Here is a 20387-nt window from a genome sequence, read left to right as displayed (position 1 = left end):
TTTGGTGGTACTGTGGTTAAGTTGTGGGAATTGATTTTTTTTCTTCATGGAGGAAATTAAGTCATTTTAGTAGTGTAAAGTCACATGTAAATAACTTGAACTAGTTGCCTGAGACTTGTAAGAAGACTTTCATCCTATAAGCAGTCTTTATATTGTTAAGCTTGAGGAAGAGAATTGTTTGGTAAGAGTTTTCTGCCATTTAGTGTTAATAGTTTTGGTGTTAGGCTTTGGTAGGGCAGTGTTCTGAAAAATGAAGGAAGAAAGTGTATGAGTACGCAGTTACGGTTTTGTTTTAGTTTAGAATTTAAGCCAATCACATGCATCAACAATAGATCCTTGATTGTTGGAGGGAAAGAAAACCCAAAAGATTAAAAGGTCCTGGATGATTTAGATATATGAGTCATCCAGATTAAAAAATAAAATATTATAATATCACAGAAGCCTTCTTCACAAATTCCATCCAAGGTCCATCATTCTGACATTGAGCTGTCGATAGATTTTGCCCATTTTTGAACTTCATGTAGATGGCATCAAATAGAATATACTCTTTGTACCTGGCCTCATTGGTCTGTCCAGTGTGTGAGATACATCCATGTTGTGTGTTGCAATAGTTTCTTCAAGTTTATTGATTTTAAATATTCCATTATGTGAATGTACTATAGTTTGTACAATATGTTATTGTCAAACAGTTGGGTTGCTTTTAATATTTGGGTAATGGGGATAATTCTGAATAACCATACTTGTTTTTCAGTGTTTGGTGAACGTGTATACTAAGCTGGGTGAGTAAATAATTAGAAATGGAATGGCTGGGCCTTAGGATAATATGACCGTTTTGTTTTCCTAAGTAAGCCCACACTTCGACCAGCAGTAGATGTTCAATTGTAGTAGGTGATAGTGTTTTTCCTAAGTGAGTCTGTACCTCATCCAGCAGTTATTCTGGAGCCATTATGATCTGTTCATTTCTTAAAGGCCTCCATCTCTTAAAACCATATTGCAGCAGCAGTTGAATTTTGGAGGGGACACATTCAAACTATAGCACCATTAAAAGGAACAGCTCATTGGCATTTAGTACATTCATGATACGAAGCTACCACCTCTATTCAGAAACATTTTAGTTACTCTAAAATAAAACCTTTTAAGCAGTTTCTTTCTACTTCCCCGCTTATCTGCATTCTTTGTTTATGGATTTATCCAGATACTGATTCTGGATATTTCATATAAATGGAATCAAACAGTTTGTGGTCTTATGGGTCTGATTTCTTCATTTGATGTTTTTGAGACTCATCCATGTTGTAGTGTGTCAAGACTTTTTAAGGCTGAATATTTTCTGCTGTATGTATTTGCCACAGTTTAATTACTTAATCTTGTTGAATGACATGTAGGCTATTTGTGCTATTTGGTGATTAAGACAAGTGCAGCCAGGCTGATGATATATGTAACTCGGTGGTGGAGAGCTTGCCTAGCAAGTATTGTATGGCTTTAGGGCTAATCTGTAGTAATGCCAGAAAAACCCAAAAAGCAACACACACACACACACACACACACACACACACACACACACACAAAACCTCAGTACAGTGCTGGTACAAACCTGTGTCAGCTTGTTGAACAATTTTAATTCTTTGCAATGTGTGTCTTAACACTGGAATTGATGGGTCATTTGATAATGTTAGGTTTCACTTTTTTTTTATTTTAAAAAGCAAAATAAAAAGGATAGAAATGATAAAGAATTTTTTTAAAATAGGAAATTTACACTTGTTAATATATCGCATATTATCTTAGAAATACTTGTTCAGGTTACAAGACCAAGGCATTAAAAAAAATGATCAAACAATGCAACAAGATTTTACTTTTTAAGGAACTACCGATCTATTTTTCAAAGCCTGTGCACTACTTTACATCTAATGCTACTTTACAGTAGCATTAGAGGGTTCTAATTTTTCTAATGCTTTGGCAGTACTTGTTATTGTCTGTAATTTTGGTGTTTCTGGTGGTAGTGGAAGTGGGATAGTAGGCTTTTTAAAAACTTCTTTCTCTGTTGCTGGTATATATAGAAATATAGTTTTCATATAAACTTTATATCTATTGAACTTGTTGAATTTGTAATTCTACTATGTTCATTGGATTTTTTGCCTGTATTTGAATTTGCTGATTTCCAAATGCTTTGCTGTTCTTTGTCCCTCTTGGTGTTTTGAGTAATATTATTATAAGAGTGCATTATTTTTGTAAATGGCTTGGAGGATATTTATTAAGACTTTAAATTTTTCATTATCTTAAATTGGTTTTGACTTTGGTTCGTTTGATTTCTTTTTCAAAAATTTCAGTCTTGAACCCACTTTATAGCTTAGTATGGCCTCGAATTTGTGGTGGTCCTCCTGCCTCAGCCTCTTGAGTGCTAGAATTACAGATGTGTGCCACCACGCCTGGCGCCATCTATAATTCTTGAATAGTGATCCTTGGTAAAATCTCATTCATGAAGGCCTAGGGTAGTTAGTTTTGGTAGCTGATCCTGGCTTCCTCTTCAGTTTTATTTCCTCTCTCCTCATCCAGACTTCCCCATTTTGTGGGTGTTGCAGCAATTTCAGGGTTAGCCTTACTTCTCTTTTGTCCTTAGCAGTGTCTGCCTGCACATTTGGGTGTAAGCCTGGAGTCATTTACACAGAAAGTAAGACTCATAAGTGATGTTCAGTTCTGTGAGCAACATCTTAATTGCCTTGATTTCTTAATCCAGTTTCTTTGTCCTGATTTGAGATTTTTTTCCTCAGGCTCTAGCGATTGGTAAAGGGAACTCTTGTTTCCTTATAGAAGTCCTTTCCTATGTTTTGCTTGGGTTGTTCAGTCTACTGTGTGTTCTCTGTCCGCTCAGCCTGTTTTTCTTCTAGAAATTCTTCTACATTATTCCCTGACCCGGATCCCTTTTTGCTCATTTATTGGAGTTATTCTTGTTTTCAGATTGTTAGAAATTTTTTGAAATTTTGAAAATTTTAGGCATAAAACACATGTATCTACTCTCCAGTGTAAATAAAACTGAAATATAATTGAAGCTCCTTACTCTTTTCAAGCATCTCAATATTCTGTCCTTCTAAACAGTACAGAGCATTGTTTCTGTTGTGTGTTAGTCTTAGTAACATACATGCATGCATCATTTTGGTGGTTTTTGGTTCACTGTGGTCTTTTGTTTTCTTAGTGTATCTTTTCTAGTGTTTCAGTGTAATTTGAGTAGGAAGAAGTTATCGTGTGCATTTTTTACCATGTCTTTTAAAAGGAGAAATTTAAACACCTTTTGAATATATTGTCACCATCTGACATGTAGGAGAAAAGATTTGCTGTTACCTATTCTTGTTTCAACTGATGATGGATAGGTAAATACGACACCTAGCAGTGTTACACAAGTAGGCAGTAGAGTCTTACTGCTGACCTGTGTTGGTGTTATAAATTCCTTTGGGGACAGAAACACCATTCAGTTGTGTTTAAGGTTTAACAAAGGTTGAGTAAAGATTTGGGTTATTGCTGGAAGGAATTTTAGCACAAACTGCTAAAGAAAAGTTGGCCCAGAAAAGGTGAGTTACTTGTCTGAGATGAAGGAAATTTTCACAAGGTTAGAATAACTTTTTTTTTGTTTCCCGCTTTCCTACATTGAACCAGAGATTAGGTCCTCTGTTGTTAATGCTGATGCTGACTTTTTGCCTCTCTTTTATAATACTTAATGTATATGAATACCAAGAAATTTCTACTAAGAATGAGCATAAATCCTTGAGCTAATACTTTGTCATGTTTTCTTAGGGTCAAAATGGTTTCAATCCCAGAATACTACGAAGGGAAGAATGTTCTTCTTACAGGAGCTACTGGTTTTCTAGGAAAGGTACTTCTGGAAAAGTTGCTGAGATCTTGTCCTAAGGTGAATTCAGTGTATGTTTTGGTAAGGCAGAAAGCTGGACAGACACCCCAAGAGCGAATGGAAGAAATCCTTAGTAGCAAGGTAAGTGGGGAATGATCATTTGCAGAGGAGGAAAAAATGTGTGCTTTTACCTATAATAATGGTAAGCATTACAAAGTTAGTGCAATTCCTCAGTAGCCTGATACAAATTAGTAAAGTTTTTTTTTTTTTTTTTTTTATTAAGTTGCTACAGGATGGATTCAGTCAGTAGGAGAAAAATACAGCTTCTTTCTCTAATGGTAGAATTTTCTCATAAGTTTTAAATTACCTTTATGATAAACACTTAAAGTATGTTTTTGGAACACTTGAGATAGGTTATTTGTAGTGGTTTGAATCATCTTCAGATAATAATTAGGTAGCTTTGAAACACCTTCTGTGCTGTGAGATACTGGGCTTTGATAACACTTTAAAATTTATAAGGACCATAGTTGCTCTTCTCTTAACAGTTTTAAGAGATAGAAAAGTCATGTTTGAAAGACAATATTTGAACGATGACAGAGAAGTATGTAAGATGTCAATATACTTTTGAGTCTTTAGAAAAATACTGCTAAGAAAAATGAAATGAGCCAGAGTAAATGAGCTTGTAAATTCTCTCGAAATGAATGAATTTATCTGACTTTCATTAATTCTGAATTTGGGTTGGGAATCTCTTGAGCTTGATTTTGGTATGCTGCAGGCATCTGTCCAAAAGGAATTTTGGGGCTGGGGATTTAGCTCAGTGGCGTAAGCGCCTGCCTTGCAAGTATGTGGTCGTGAGTTAGGTCCCTGGTACCGATAAAAAAAAAGAAAATGACAAAAAAAAAAGGAATTTTGTTATGGTATTCTTTTTTGAACAAGGTGAAATATGAGTATCTAAATTTTTGTAAGCCAGCTAATAAAAACCTCAGATTGTGGAAAACCCCTCTAGAGCAACCAGTCAAATGTTTTACTTTGAAGGAACTCAGAGTATTGGAACTATTTGTTCTGTCACATTATCATATCTTTGACAGGATGTGGCAAATGTTAGTTATATTGGTTTTATTTATTAATCCTAGAATGTAAGAATCTTTCTCGGAAATTTAGAAATTATCCTATCCTTTATAATTAGAAATTATCCTATCCTTTATAAGTACTCAAATTAGTCTACATTAGTCTCCCTTAACTGTGTATTTTTTTATTCTTTGTTGTGCCCTTTTGAGAATCCTTTACCTATGAAAAACTCAAAGTAGAAATTACTTAAGGAGCAAAATAAAAGATAAGACAATAGGAAACAGGAAAATAGAGCTTTTTCAAGTGTGGAGATGACCAGAGGGTAGGGACATAAAAGGAATGCACATCTACCAAGTACCAGCAATGAATGTACTACAAATATATGCCTTAAAAAACCAAACCAAGCCAAACCAAACCAGACTTACGAGAAAGGAGTAACTGAGGAGATTGTACAACCATCAGAGCTTTTCTAAGTAAAAATACTACATGTGAGTTTTGTTGCCTTCTCTATCCTTTGTTTACCAGTCTTGTCATTGTATTGGGAACCACTGGTAAGGATGTGGTAGCACCTCTCCCAACATCTCATTCCACCACTGAGGGATTCAGTTTCATTTATTTTTAAGAAAACATTTATTGTTCCTATTTAATTTTGGGCATTTGATTTCACACAAGGCATTGAATTTAGGGATAGATAAGATACAGAGTCTTTGCCTTCTAGAGAATTTCAGGAAGGGCGAGGGAAGGAATGGAATGTAGAAGTGTTGAGGGAATTGGACAGGAGCAGTTAGTTGATGGCTTGGTAGGAACAGAGCACTGGCTGAATAAATACTCTTGGTATAGGAGTGGAGGGCTTGAGTATTCTTGGTGTAGGAATGGTGGGCTTGAGTATGCTTGGTGTAGGAATATACATCCTGAGTGATTTTGGTTAGGAATGGAGGGCCAGAGTAATCTTGGTGTAGACTAGAAGGCCTGAGAAATGTTGGTGTAGAGAACAAAGGGCCAGCGTGAAATATAAGAGTTGTGTCTGCACTGAGATTTCTAGGGCAGTGCTTCTAAAATTTCCTTCAAATAAGTCTTCTTTGTAAAGAAAATGGGTGTTTTATGCTTAAAGCCTGAAATTTTAGTGAACATATGACTGTTGTTTGCAATATAAAAATGTTTTGCCCCCAAATCCTTGACTAAAATGATAGCCCTATGTTATGCTTTAGATGTATAAATGTTCTCCCAAAGTCTCATGTGTTAAGAACTCATGGACTTTGAGCAACTGAATGGATCATTAAGGCTGTAACCTCAGCAATGGATTAACGCACTAAAGAGTTTGTGACTGAATGGGCTATTAAAAGTGTTGACTAGTTGGAGGAAATAATTACTGGGGGCATCAGTGACTCTAGGTGTGCCTTTGAAGGGGGTTATCTTTTCTCTGGCTCTTTATTGCACTCCCTGCTTCCTGGCTGCAGTGAAATGAGCCGCTTTGCTCCACAGTGCCTTTCCATCAGAATGTCTCTTCCTTGGAGCAGGTGATCATGGACTGAGTCCTCTGAAACTAAGCTAAACATAAAACTTTAAGTTGTGTATATCAGATAATTTGTCCCAGCAATTCAAAGGTAACTAATATACTTACTGCTTGCACCTCCAGTTTTCTCCTGGCATATTCTGCTGCTCAATCCTGAGACCATTTTTTTTGCCAGGTATTGCATTGTGGGTGAATCAGTAAAAATGAGTCTTTTTTTGTCAAGTAACATTGAGTGTGTGCTTAAGAAATTCCTACTGTGATTTTGAAACAGTAATAAAGAACATAAGCAAAGATTATGTACTGTAGTGAAACATTAATTTGTAGCAGGATTTCTCAGCTTCAGTACCATTGACATTTTGGGCGGATAGTGGGACTATCCTATGTGTTTTCCTGGCCTCTACCACTGGCCACTACCCCCTCCCTGGATGGTGGGGGTGGAATTAAAATCATTGAGCATGGGCTGAAGTACACGTAGCTCAACAGTTGAGCACTTGCCTAGTGTGTGGAAGGCCCTGGATTTGATCCCTAGCTCCACAGAATACAATAAAATAAAATAGTTGATCATGAAGTGAATTTTGGAAAAGCAATAAAGATACTCAAAAGGCAGTGAACTTACTAAAAAATGAGTTATAGTACTGATATATTAGAATCACTGGGAAAAATGATACTGAATAGAGATGGTAGCTAGGAAGAGGAACAGGATCAAGTTTGAGATCTAGCTTATGAAGCAGCATGACCATATATCTCCTAGTGGTAGTGGTCATCATGAGGAGAAGTATGAACTCAAAGTGTTCCTTTTTCTCTGCTTGTACCTTAAATATTAATACTTTCAGGTTTCTCTTCTTGCATTCTTCTTAGTAGGTCCAGTGGGGCGGTCACTCAGCACTTCTGAGTTAGATGTTTACCTTTTAAATTAGATTTGGAAATTGCTTCAAAGAGTTTTGATTTTGGGTGCTAATTTTGTTTTTATCTGATGATCTCTTCTGGTCTCAGGGCTTTAGTTACTGCTGCTGTAATTAAACTGCTGTGGTTAGTAAAACCATAGGTTCTGGTGCTCTGCCCATTGAACTTTTAGACCCACGAAGCCTCCACCTCTGCAGTGGCATATAGACAGTTTACACTCAGCATTCATGAGATTGAAGTCATCTCTTCAAAACTGCAATCAGTGAGGTTTTTCACTTATCAAACCTGTATCTTTTCCAGGCATTATGCTAGTTAGGGCCTATGGACTGAGCAAAACATTTATTTCCCTGTTCCCTCAAGTCTGGTCCCTGGCCAGGTCCAATTGATGTTACTTCCTAAATCTCTAAAGTTTCTTCTCATGGTATTCTGGAACACTAGTCTTCTGCTTTATAATTTCAGGGCCGTTTTCCTTCACTTTTGTCCCCATTGTTCACACACACACGTGTGTTTTATCCTTCAGATTCCAGTTTCAGGGTCATTTCCTCTGAGAAGTTGTGTGTATTGGTCGTGTGTCCATATTGTTAATCCTGTTTTATTATTTGTAACACTATGTTTTAATGTCCATTTAACTTGTTTTTAATACTAGACTGTAAACATCTTGAAAGTCTATTTCATTTCCTTGTTTCACAGTATAGAAGTACCTGGCTAATATGAAATGTTTAGTAAAATTTTTAAAATAAGACACTAGTGTTTAAGTAACTAGAAATAGAAAAGGGGGAGAGACTGTTAAATATGAAAGTTGTTTAGGAAGTTGGAAGAGGGCTTTGTTTATAATATACAGATATCTTTCCAGATTAAGAATCTCGTAAGACTTCAAGAATGGACTATAATTGGAGTGGAGAGTCACAGTGTGGTGGAACTGTAGTTAGCATAAGTGTGGCTCTGTTAAGTCTGGCATAAATAAACTAACACTCGGTTTATAATTGGATGTACCTTGGCACTCATATTGTGATCCAGATGGTTATCCAGCAAAATTTATTTCTTTAGGTATAAAAGATGTTGCATTTTTAGCTAAAGCCTATATATATATTTTTTTCAAAGTTTAATTTCTAGTCTAGATATTTACTTCTTTTCATTATAAAAATTTTGTTTTAAGATGTTAGGTTGAATATTTAATAGTATTTTATTTTTCTAAAAAGATACAAAACTAAAATGAAATAAAGTGACAAATTGAAATCTAGAGTTTAGAAATCTGAGTGATCATTTTAAAATATTGTCTTGACATATTGCCTAAGTCTACACTGAGAAATAATCTAATTAAACAGAACATGTAAAGTTTGTATTTAACTGCAAACTCTCACTTCTCTGTCCTTGGCAAACTGCCTGACCTCTTTGAGTCTTAGATTCTGTATCTGTAAAAAGGAATGATAATGTGAGCCCTATAGGATGTTTTCTCTAGGAAGAGCAACTTTAAGTGTTGTATAACAGAAGTTGTTAAAATAGCCTTCTTGGTGGGGAAAGGATGTATAATGGGTTTTAGAAAATGGAAAAATATCAGGAAAAGAAATAAACATTTCTCCTTTTTGATAGCTCTTTGACAGATTGAGAGATGAAAATCCAGATTTTAGAGAGAAAATTGTAGCAATCAACAGTGAACTCACTCAACCTAAACTGGCTCTTAGTGAAGAAGATAAAGAGGTCATCGTAGATTCTACTAATATTATATTCCATTGTGCAGCTACAGTACGGTTTAATGAAAATTTAAGGTAGGTACAGACAATTGTGTAATATTTGGACTTGGCAAGTTGTGTTGAAAGTGATTGGAACTGATTGCCATATTTAACTGTGACTTTTAGTGTTCTATAATATGTTAAAAAGAATTTATTTTTTATCGGTTTTAAAAACATAGGATAACTTTGTATGTTGACTGTAAGTTATTGTTATAAATTTAAACAAAAGAGAGAGAAAGACCAGAAATGCAGAAGCAGCCCTATGAGGCAGGCGCATTCATAATCCCAGCACGTGGGAGGCTGAGGCAGGAGGATTGCCTGTTTAAGGCCGTCTCTGACTTAGTTCAAGGCCAGCATGGAGTAGAGTGTGATCTTGTATCAACAAACAAAGAAATGATATAATTGGAGAAGATTAAAAACACTACATTAATAACAATTAGAAACATGCTATGTCAGATATAAGTTTAATTTGGAAAATCTTTCGGACTTTACTGTGCTTCCTTCTGGAAAAAAAATAACACAATGAGTGTTCATAATTTTAAAAAATATAATGACTAAGGGCTGGGGATTTAGCTCAGTGGTTTAAGTGCCTGGCTGGTAAGCACAAGGTCGTGAGTTTGTCCCCGGAACCAAAAATAAAAAATAAAAAATGACTATGCATTTAGAATAGTGGTTCTTACTTCAGAGCATTCTTTTCAATAGTATATATCCTCTCAAAAAAAAAAAAACAGGTTTTATGATAATAATCTAATTTATAGTCTTGTGACAGTTAAAATAGTGTAGCCTTCTTTAAAGGTTTCAAAACTGTTTGAAGGCCTTCTCTTTAAAATATTTAAATTAAGTTATGGTAACAAAAAATTGTGATATTATTTGCCACATTGTCTTTATTAAATATGGAACCATCAACCTAACATTACATCATAGGTGAGAGCTCCGTGCCAAAGCCTTGCAGTGTGCTGTGCCCCTATTCCGGGCAGGGGCGTTGTAATAGTCCCTCACACCTCTGCACTAGTACTTTGATGCCTCATTCTGTTCAGTGCCAGTGTTGTGTGGAATAAAATAGGCAAGTCCATTTTATAGTTAAGAAGCTGAGACAACACTGTATTAGAAAGAGAAGGAGCTTTGCAATGACTTTAGGTACTCATCTTGACTTTTTTATTAACTGTTGAGTTCAGACAAATTACTAACTTCTTTAAGCTTCCTCATCTATAAAATTAAGGTAATATTTCTCAAAAGACTTTTTTTCTTCCTTTATACGTTTAAATGATGTGTTAGCTTATTTAGCAAAGAAATTTGAACATGTAGCAGTTGGCTTTATTTTCCTTTTGTTTTTTTCTGTCCAGCCAACAAGTAAAATACAATACAGCAAGTATGTGTTCTTGATTGAAAGGTGATGAAAGAATGTCATTAGAACTATATAGTATCTCTCTTCACAAAATACGTATGTCTTATGCCTGTATTTATAGTCATGTTTTTCTATATTTGCTAATAATTGTCTTTGGATGATAAAATTACAGGTAGGTTTTTAGTTCTATTTGTATATATTCTACTGTGAACACGTATTAACCTTCAAATAAAAATTTATACAAATAAATACCTTTGTAAAAATACTAAAAGTAATACTTTAGAGATCATAAAGGAATTGATACTCTCACCAACTAAAAAAGCTTTCATTTTCCATTTGAAATTTTTTTCTTTGCATGTATGTGTTTTTGCATGTAAGTGTAGCAATTCATTTTTAATATTTCCAAGACTATGAATGTGGCCCCTAGTTTTTAGTTAGTGCTTTATCATCCTTAAAATTCATTTGTATGAAACAATTAATATTTTACAAATGCCATGTTTTTCTTCCATGGTTCAGGCCTTCATTATTTTCTTGATAACTGAAAGCATTCACACAGCTCTGTTAAGCTTAGCATGTTTTTAAAAACAAAAAATTTTTAAAATTTTGTCTTTTTGAGACAGGCTCTCGCTGTGCAGTTCAGGCTGGCTTTCAGCTCACTTTGTAGCCTAGGCTGATCTCCAACTTGTAATGATTCTCCTGCCTCAGCCTCCCAAGTGCTGGAATTACAGGTGTATACCACACCTGGCTTACTTAGCATGTTTTCAAGAAAAAAATAATCTACATATAGGTAATGGCTAATTGTGGTTTAGTCTTCATTGACTTAAAGGGACAAATTAGGTACTTTTAGGGGAAATTTTGATTTTTTAACAGGTAGCATTAATAAGAGTGATATTTATACAAAGGACATTCTCTTTTTCTGTTCCCCTTGGGGTAAGGGAGGCTACAGAGTTTGTAGTAGAAAGGGTTAATACTGTGTTTTCTTTAAGTCCGGTTCCTAGTACAGAAAAACAAAAATAGAAACAAAAAACTAAAAAGTTTTTTCTGTGCAGCAATTTTAATGGATATTGATATCTAAATGGTGATAGGACATTAGATTTGAGCCAGACAGTTTAAAATACAAGAGGTAGTGCTATAGTGGCCTCTCACTTAAAAAATAATTATTCTTTATAACCACTTTCAATGCTGCAGAAGGAAGGGTACATTATGCATGTTGGTATCTTGGGGAGAAACCAAGATACAGTTGTACATAGACCCTATTGACCAAGTCCATGGAGTTTACTGGAGGAGATAGAATATGTTTAAATGACTATTGTAGAGGGTAGAAAACAATGAGGTATAATCATACATCAAGTGCTGGGAGGATTGAGAGGGTATGATTTTAGATAAGGTTCCCTAATCTTGAGATGGGGAAAAAATGATAGAAACATTGGGAGTTGTACCCACTAACAGAAGATGAGGGGATAAGTGGTACTGAGAATAATACCGGCCTGAGTCGTTGATTGTGGGGTCAGATGTTCCTTAGGTAGGACAGGTCTAATCACCTGGAGACCGTGATGATGACAAAGCCTGTGTGTGCGAGTGTAGGGGAGTGTTACTTTTTGCATGTTAGTCCAGCAGGGTCTTCACCATTAAGCCCATTTTTTTTTTTTAATCCCAAAACCCTTTTTATTTTTACTTTAAAACAGAATCTTGCTAAGTTGTCCAGGCTGGCATCAAAAATTATCCCACTGGAAGTTGGTGGTATATAACTGTAATCCCAGCACTTGTTGAGGCAGAGGCAGAGGCAGGAAGGTCTCTGTAAGTGTGAGACCAGCTTGGGCTACATAATAAGTTCAAGGCCAGTCTGAACAACGTAGCCTATCTAAAAAAAAAAAAAAAAAAAAAAGCAAGCTGGGATTATATGTGTTGTGTATCACTGCACCAAGCTAAAAAGTAAACAAAAACAACAGTCTTAAAAGGAGAGATAGATGGGCAGAAGGTGTGGTTTGGTGAAAACTCATTAGATTTTGATAGTGGAACAAATTGAAATTCCAAAAATGGAGGCCCAGAGTATAAATATGGAAGTAAATTTTCCAATAGAAATGGAAATAAAGATTGATGATTAGAAAAGACCAAGAAACTAAAGGATATTGATTGTCAAACTTCAGAATGTATTATTGGTCTTAAGAATGACTAGAAAATGTGTTAAAATTACAGATTTCTGTACTGCAGTTGTTAAATTCTGACACTCTGATTATGGACTAACACCTTAGAATTCTTAGTTTTATTTAGTAAAGAGCATTAGGTGTGATTTAGATGCTGTTGGACCTGTATACTTTTAGAACCACTGTTCTCACAATCAGCTTTGCAAACATCTTTAAAATTAACAGATACCTAAGTCCTCTGCCAAACATCTGTGTTGGTACTAAGGTTAAGAAAAACTGGCCACTATAATAGCAATAATCTCACCTTGGCACTATTTTCTTGGGAATGAGATGAGGTGGAAAGAGACTTGTATCAAAATGGTCTAGGGAACTTATTTAAAGTGCGTTTGCACAGGCTTCATTTCAAACATTAGAAGTATCTGAGGTTGAGGTCCAGGACTCTAAAATCCCAGTTTATGTAATGCCAGGTATGGGAGTGCTGGTCTGAGGTCTTTAGAAGTATCATCTAGATTTTGAAGAATCCTAGATGTCTTCTAAGACAGATGAACAAGAAAATTTATTGGCAGTTCAAGTTGAGCTTTCTTTTTTTCTTTTTGAAGTGGTTTCTCTGTTTATGTATAATGAAAGACTACAATTGCAAAGTTATGCTCATTTTCCACCCATCTCCTAAAAGCTTATCTTTAGCATTTATGGTTTCATATCACTAAAATGTAATGAGACATTCTTGTTTAGTAATATATCTGGTCTAATATGTCAAGCTCTCAGCCTAAGGTTCAACAAAATAGAAATTGGGTTGGGGTAAAAGAGAGTAAAGTTAACTGGTCTGGCAGAGAGGTACCAAGAGTTAACAGGTGTCAGGAAATAGCTTCAGGTTGAACTCTCCAGATGGTGAGCACAGGCAGGAACGTAAGGCACAGGGGTGTGCCTATCAAGTTATTCCCATCTGTGACCCAGAAACTCTGAAACCAGCCTCAGAAGGGAGTAACAGAATATCTAAAACATTACTCTCCACATCCTTTGTTTTGCAAACGTGCAAAAGAAAGTAGCACATTTCCTAATAGTCCAGCCCTCTGTTCTTAATGTCTTTCATGTTAGATTTTCATTTGAATAGATCGGTTTGCCCTCAGTTGAGATAAGGGAAAAAAATATAACCCATGATTATAAAATTCTACTCCAATTTCATTAAAATTTTTTCTTGTTTTTTCATAAGCTCTTACACGCTACTACATTAAAACAAAAAATAAGGCATAGGTGTCCCCTCTGTGCCCATGAGTTATTCCTTGTTTCTGATGACCCAGCTCTTCCTGTCCTGTCCTCAGGAAATTGTAACAGAATAATCTCTCTACACTTGTCCTCAAACAGTACCCTCCTCATTTCCATTGTTCCACAAGCAAGGTAGGCCAAAGCGTTGTTTTATGGTCAAGTGGATGGAGTCTACAAATGACAATATTCTTGTCATTTCAAAGAATAGGTGGATTTTTTCTTCTAAATACCAACAATATAATTATTAAGCAAAAGTACACAAAGCTGTATTTTTTAAAAATTTATTTATTTAATTATTTTTGGTACCAGGGATCAAACTCATAACCTTGTGCTTGCCAGGCAGGTACTTATACTGCTGAGCTAAATCCCCAGCCCCAAAAATTCTTTTTGAACATAGTTTATGATTGTAAACATGGACTTTCTAATTTTACTTTCAAAATTTAATACAGAACAACTTCCATATTTCTAATTTTTTTGTTTGTTTGGGTATCGGAATCAGACTCAGAACCGTATGCTTACCAGGCAGGTGCTTATGCTGCTGAGCTATATCCCTGGCCCCTTGTATTTCTAATTGTTATGACTATAATTTTAGTGACTTGACATATTCTGTCATGATACAGTATATGATTTATTTCTCATAATGAATTTAAGGAGTTTTGATTTCTTTTTGTTTTAAAATTTAGGGTGAGGGCAAGTTCTTTTCCTCTAAAAATTAGGTTACCTAGATTAATAAATGTGTCATTTCTATAACTCCTGGTTCTTTGTCTTAATTTTTTTGATAAGTTGTATTAACTTTTAGTGTTATTCAACAGGGTAAGTGTTATTCAACAGGGTAAGTGTTCTGCCAGCTCTATCACTGGTATTATCTCACTTTTCTCTCTTTATTTTTTAATTGACAATAGTTGTATGTATTTATGACATTTAACATATTTTGAGGTGTATGTACATTGTGGAATGGCTAAATTGAGCCAGTAATGCATTTCTTTACGTACCATTTTTAGGGAAATGAGAACACCTAAAATCTATTCTCAGTGACTTGAAGAATACATTGTTATTTATTTTTGTCATACTGTTGTACAGTAGAACTTTTGCTCATTTTTAAAAAAGCTGTAAGTAAATAGTTTAAAAGTAAATAGTTTAAAAAGCTATAAGTAAATAGTTTAATAGAAAACAAAACTACCCAACATTTATTACCTTAATATTTACTGCCTGTTTTGAGACTGTGTTAGGAATACTAAATGGTTGCAAACTGTTTCATTTTATTTTACACAGGTGTGGTATGTAGATTCCATTGTTGGTTCCCATTTACAGGTAAAGAAACTGAAGCCTGAGTATTTGAGTAACTTTGCATCTTTTTTATAGGTAGGCCAAGCCAAGAACCCAGTCTGATTCTAGAGCCTTGTTCTTAATCCTGCTTCACATGATAATGTGTTTTTTGTATTCATACAGATTTTCTATGTTCTTACGGTCTTCAGGTGCTTATATTGATTGCTATATGCTTTTATTGTGATAAAACACTCTACCTGCTTTGTTAAACTGTTTCATTCATAATGAATATTTAGATTCTGTAGACTTTATTAGAAGATATTTCATTGGTTACTTTCCTGCATATATACTTTTGCTTTTGTGGAATTACTTCACTTAAATTGTAAGAAAGAAATATATGGATCGTTTTGGAGTCTTGCATTTACCTGTGAATTTTTAAGATACTCTTTTTAAAAGTATTTATATTATTACAGAGAGGGAAATAAACATTCTTATTTGATAATATAGCACAGTTTAATGTCTTTGAACTTTCTTTGAATTATATGTTAATATAATTCAACATTCCTGAGTCTTACTTGATAATTTTATTTTACTCTTATTGGTAACTGTACCTTAGCATTTTAAAAAAAACTTTATGTATGTATGTATGTGTGTATGTGTTTTGAGACAGTGCAGGCGACCCTTGAACTCAGTTGTGTCACCCAGGCTGGCCTGGAACTCATAATGATCCCTCCCAACTCAGCTTCCCAAGTCCTGGAATTATAGGGGTGTGCCACCATGCCTGGCTTTACCTTAGCATTTTAAAATTACTCAGTTGTTTCTACTTGTGACATGTCGTATAATGAAAGATTAACTTTTAGAAATCAAGATTTAGGAGAAATCTAGGATGAGTTCACAATGCATACAGAGAAGGTGAAGACTGAAATAATGTCAGTGTATTTTTGGACCTTTTTTTTTGGTACCAGTAATCAAACTGGACTATTAATTTTTTAATGTGTAGTTTTGCTTTTCAATCTTAATGATAAAAGTTTATTTCATAATCAAAAATATTCTTTTCAAACCTAGTGAATATAAAATACAGAAAATCAGACCTAACGGAGAGTTGTAAAGAATCAAAAATGTGTTTCTGTTTCTGACTTCCAATATTTTATTGTCATTTTCTTTGGCAGAGATGCCGTTCAGTTAAATGTGATTGCTACACAACAGCTTATTCTCCTTGCGCAACAAATGAAGAATCTGGAAGTGTTCATGCATGTCTCAACAGCATATGCCTACTGCAATCGAAAGCATATTGATGAAGTAGTGTACCCACCACCTGTAGATCCCAAGAAGCTGATTGATTCTTTAGAGTATGTTTGTTTGAAATTTATATACATTGCTTGAATCCCAAAGTATCTATTTTTATTCTTTTTTGCTCTCTCCTCCACGTACTTGCACATCCACATGTGTGCGTTTATCTCCCTTTATTCAGCGAGTGATTGCATATCTGCCATGTTACTTTTCCTGTACTGTTTATGTCTGAATGGTGAAGTCATTGTGGCTCTTTCATATTTGATTATGAATAATAGAGGCTTCTGAACAGTTTATCCATTGTACGAGGGGTTCTGTTTTCCAGTTAGTCGTTCCTAGCAATCAGAGAGTACCTCTGGAGATCAGTGATGGTCTGTTTAATAGCAAAGTTCTTATTGACTAACATCTACATACATCTTCCCTCCTTTCCCTCTCCAATGGAGTATATCAGTGTTGATGAACCTTTTAGATCTTGAACGATAATAAACAGACAGCTGCGGCACGCACACCATAGGTTTGCCACTGCTGGAGTATATCTATAGAGAGGTCTTTAATTATTAAGGAATTAAGAGGAGTCATCATCCTTTAATTCATACTCCTAGCGTATTGCTTACCATGTTTCTGAACACTGGGATCGTATCAGTAATTATTACATGAATATTGTTAAATACATAATGAATATTAAGTGCAATATGCATGTATGATGATCCAGTTCTTTCTTGCTTCAGCTTGTGCATTCTTAGCAAGTGAAATAAATAAGATCAGTCTTTTTTCAGCAATTAAAACATTCTAGCGTCCATCATATCTTCACATAATCTTGATACAGTATTTGAGCTTATGTCTGTGTTCTTTCTTTAGCCTCTTTCTACCCATTCACTTTTGATTCTTGATCACCATGGTTTTCTTCTAAAGTAAGCAGTCTTTGTTTTTAAGGCTTTCCTGCTGATCATTATGAGGAAGCAGACATAAGAAAATTAGTAAGCATAAGAGGTTACTAAGACATTCTTTGGATAATTCTCTGACTTCTATCTTATGACTCATGTTTTCAGCTGGTTCAAACATATAGTTCATTTTTCTAACTGATAGTAATCGAAATTGTTTACTGTCTCTGGAAAGTTGATTTGGAAGTTAGTGAAACACACTACTTTTTCCCTTGTTAACATTGGTATATACAAACATCTAAGAGATAGAAAAAGAGCTTGTAACCTGATTCTTTATCACCTTTCCTTGCTTACATTACGCTTTGTAAATTCACGTCATACAACTTACTGGCTAAAATCTCTCCTCTCGTTCTATAGGGTTGCTGTCTTCTGTTCTCCCCTTCTATGAACTATCTCAGTTTTGTGTGTTTTGTGGTCCAGGCTACCCTTGAACTCATTATGTAGCCCAACCTCTCTTCACTTACAATGATCCTTCTGTTTTGTCTCAAGTGCTAGGATTATAGCCCTGTGCCACCAGGCCAAGCTAATTTTCCCAATTTTCAAAGCCCATCTCTATTGTGGAATTTTTCTAAGTTGAATAGCAGTTTCCCTTCATTTTAATTAGTGGCTTCCTTCCATCTGTAAAAGGTGCTTGTCTTGATCATCTCCATTTTTTGCTTCCTTATTAGTTAGTTTGTATATCATCAGATTGTGATAGTACCAAGTCTACTTTTATGCCCAGCATAGACAAAAGGAAAAAAATATCTGCAAGCAAGTACATAACATACCTGAAGTAGAAATTTAGACCAGGAAACACTATAGATTTAATCAGTCTATTACTTCCCTTTGGCAGATGATCTAAGTAGACCATTATTTTTTCTTAGAGATACTGAGAGATTGGAGGAATTTTATGATTTCAAAGTAGATTTTTGAATTTTCATAGCATGTTCCAATACATTTTTGTTGTTTATTCTAGTACTTGTGAGGACATACAGTTTTAATGCTTTGTCTTTATTAGACCAATTTATATTAATTGTAAATGTATGTGAATTGCAAATGTATATAATTGATACGTAATTCTGTTAGGTGCTTATGTACAGATCTATACATAATTCCTAATCTGAAACAGTGGAAGCCAGTTTTATTTTATTTGGGCCTGAGAAAGAAAATACAATTCGTGTGTTGTGTAATATAAAGAAATTTCAGTTTGATCTGGGGTAGCATCCTTGATCAAACACATATGAAATATATGAATAATTTAGCTAAATGATTTTTTTATTTGTCTGGTTAGGGCTTTTTGGTTTTAAGAATTTTTCACTAGGGCTTATTAGTTTACAAAATAATTGTGTTTCAATGTGTTATTTTATGTAACATTTGATCATAGCCATTTCCTTGTAGCCCCCCTTTCATCCTTTCCCTTACTCTCTTTCTCTTGTCTAGTAATACTCTCCTTTCTATGTTCATGTCATCTTTTTTTTTTTTTTTATGATTCCAAATGTTAGGGAAAGCATGATACTTGTCTTTCTGAGTCTGTGTTACTTATAATTATAGGTGTTGCTATATTCCATATGGTTTATGAGAGAACTCTTTTTGGTTGTCAGATCTTTTTGGATATAAAACTTGTGGTTAAGGGAGTATGGACGTGTAGTTGATGTTTAATGAAATTAAGACTTTTTCCATGAAAGTTACTATCTCATCATTTGAGTCAGAGAAATAGATGTATTTGAGTGTTCAAAGTTCAGCTTCATAGTTTTTTTATTCTATACTAAACACCAGGGAATATTTTTTATGCAATTTCTTTGTTTACAGATGGATGGATGATGACTTAGTAAATGATATCACACCAAAATTAATAGGAGACAGACCTAATACATACATATACACGAAAGCATTGGCAGAGTATGTTGTACAGCAAGAAGGAGCAAAGCTAAATGTGGCAATTGTGAGGCCTTCAATTGTTGGTGCCAGTTGGAAAGAACCTTTTCCTGTAAGTTGTTGGAAATTAATATAAATAATTAGAATTGAGGATTTTAACTGTATAAAAAGAGTTGGCAGTTTGATTTGAGAATACTCTTTGCATAACATGGCTTACAGAGGCATAGCTGTTGCTGTTCATAGTAAGAAATAGTATTATTGTACTAATAGATAACTTGATTTAGGAAAAACATAGATCTGTGTAATGGTAGTGATAGCATCTCTTTTGGTGCTTGCATACTCTGTTTTCCTATTTTACTTGGTATATTTTCCTCTGATCAGGATGCTACATTAGTAAATGCAAGCAAAGTATCGAAGTTGAACAGGTTTAAGTTGGCACCATTCAGTAGTAGTATACATTCCTCTTAATAAAATACTAGAGAATGGAAAACAAAATCCTTGGAAATATTTTTACTTAGTCATTTACTATACCAGAGGAAGATGGCTTTTATTTAGGATGAGGAGCAATTTTCTGAACTGAATCTAGACATTTTTTGGTTTTTGAAAGAAAATTATGAAATACATATTTGGAGTTAATAGATTTCAAATGTTCTCTAGTTTCATGTTTCTTAGTTCCCTTTACTCTCCTTTTAATTTTTGGCATTAGGGATGGATTGATAACTTTAATGGACCAAGTGGCCTCTTTATTGCGGTAAGTAAACCTTTTGATTTACTTAGTGATCTCTAAGTGATCTCTGTATTTTTCTGTTTTCTTTATTTCTTTTAAAAAATATATATATATATGTATACACACACACACACACACACACACACACACACACACACACACACACTTTGGCTTATATATCTTAAGGTTTTGTTTTTCATTTCAACAAAGGCAGGGAAAGGAATTCTTCGAACAATGCGTGCCTCCAATAACGCCCTTGCAGATCTTGTTCCTGTAGATGTAGTTGTCAACACAAGCCTTGCAGCAGCCTGGTATTCTGGAGTTAATAGGTATGTGAGGTGGTAATGTTGCTTGTTAAATATGTAGTAACCGAGAAAATGGAACTGCTAATGTTAATTGATTCCTTAGTCTGATATTGCCATACTAACATGCACGTAATACCACTGTCAACTGCACACGTTGGTGTATTGTAGGCATACATGGACCAGTGGGCCATCTGTAGTAG

The 20387-nt window shown here is 34.7% G+C and overlaps 1 protein-coding gene across 7 annotated transcripts in view; it reads left to right on the top strand.

The window, feature by feature from the left end:
* Positions 1–20387, top strand: part of Far1 (fatty acyl-CoA reductase 1) — a 57501-nt gene that overhangs the window by 20281 nt on the left and 16833 nt on the right. For 6 of the 7 annotated variants that reach the window (XM_023563272.2, XM_063251867.1, XM_063251866.1 and 3 more), the window contains 6 exons: positions 3784–3979; positions 8913–9088; positions 16240–16419; positions 19090–19267; positions 19862–19906; positions 20093–20211. In XM_023563272.2, coding sequence (XP_023419040.1) covers positions 3791–3979; positions 8913–9088; positions 16240–16419; positions 19090–19267; positions 19862–19906; positions 20093–20211 — 887 coding nt within the window. In that variant the 5' untranslated portion in view covers positions 3784–3790. The remainder of the gene's footprint in view (positions 1–3783; positions 3980–8912; positions 9089–16239; positions 16420–19089; positions 19268–19861; positions 19907–20092; positions 20212–20387) is intronic. The other variant, XM_063251869.1, reaches the window with a different exon arrangement.

This window comes from Cavia porcellus, unplaced genomic scaffold (assembly GCF_034190915.1).
Source record: "Cavia porcellus strain 051 isolate PalLab524CR breed Dunkin Hartley unplaced genomic scaffold, mCavPor4.1 scaffold_6, whole genome shotgun sequence".
NCBI classification, from domain to species: domain Eukaryota; kingdom Metazoa; phylum Chordata; class Mammalia; order Rodentia; family Caviidae; genus Cavia; species Cavia porcellus.
The sequence above is the reverse complement of the archived record's forward strand: the minus strand, read 5'-3'. Positions and strand labels throughout refer to the sequence as shown.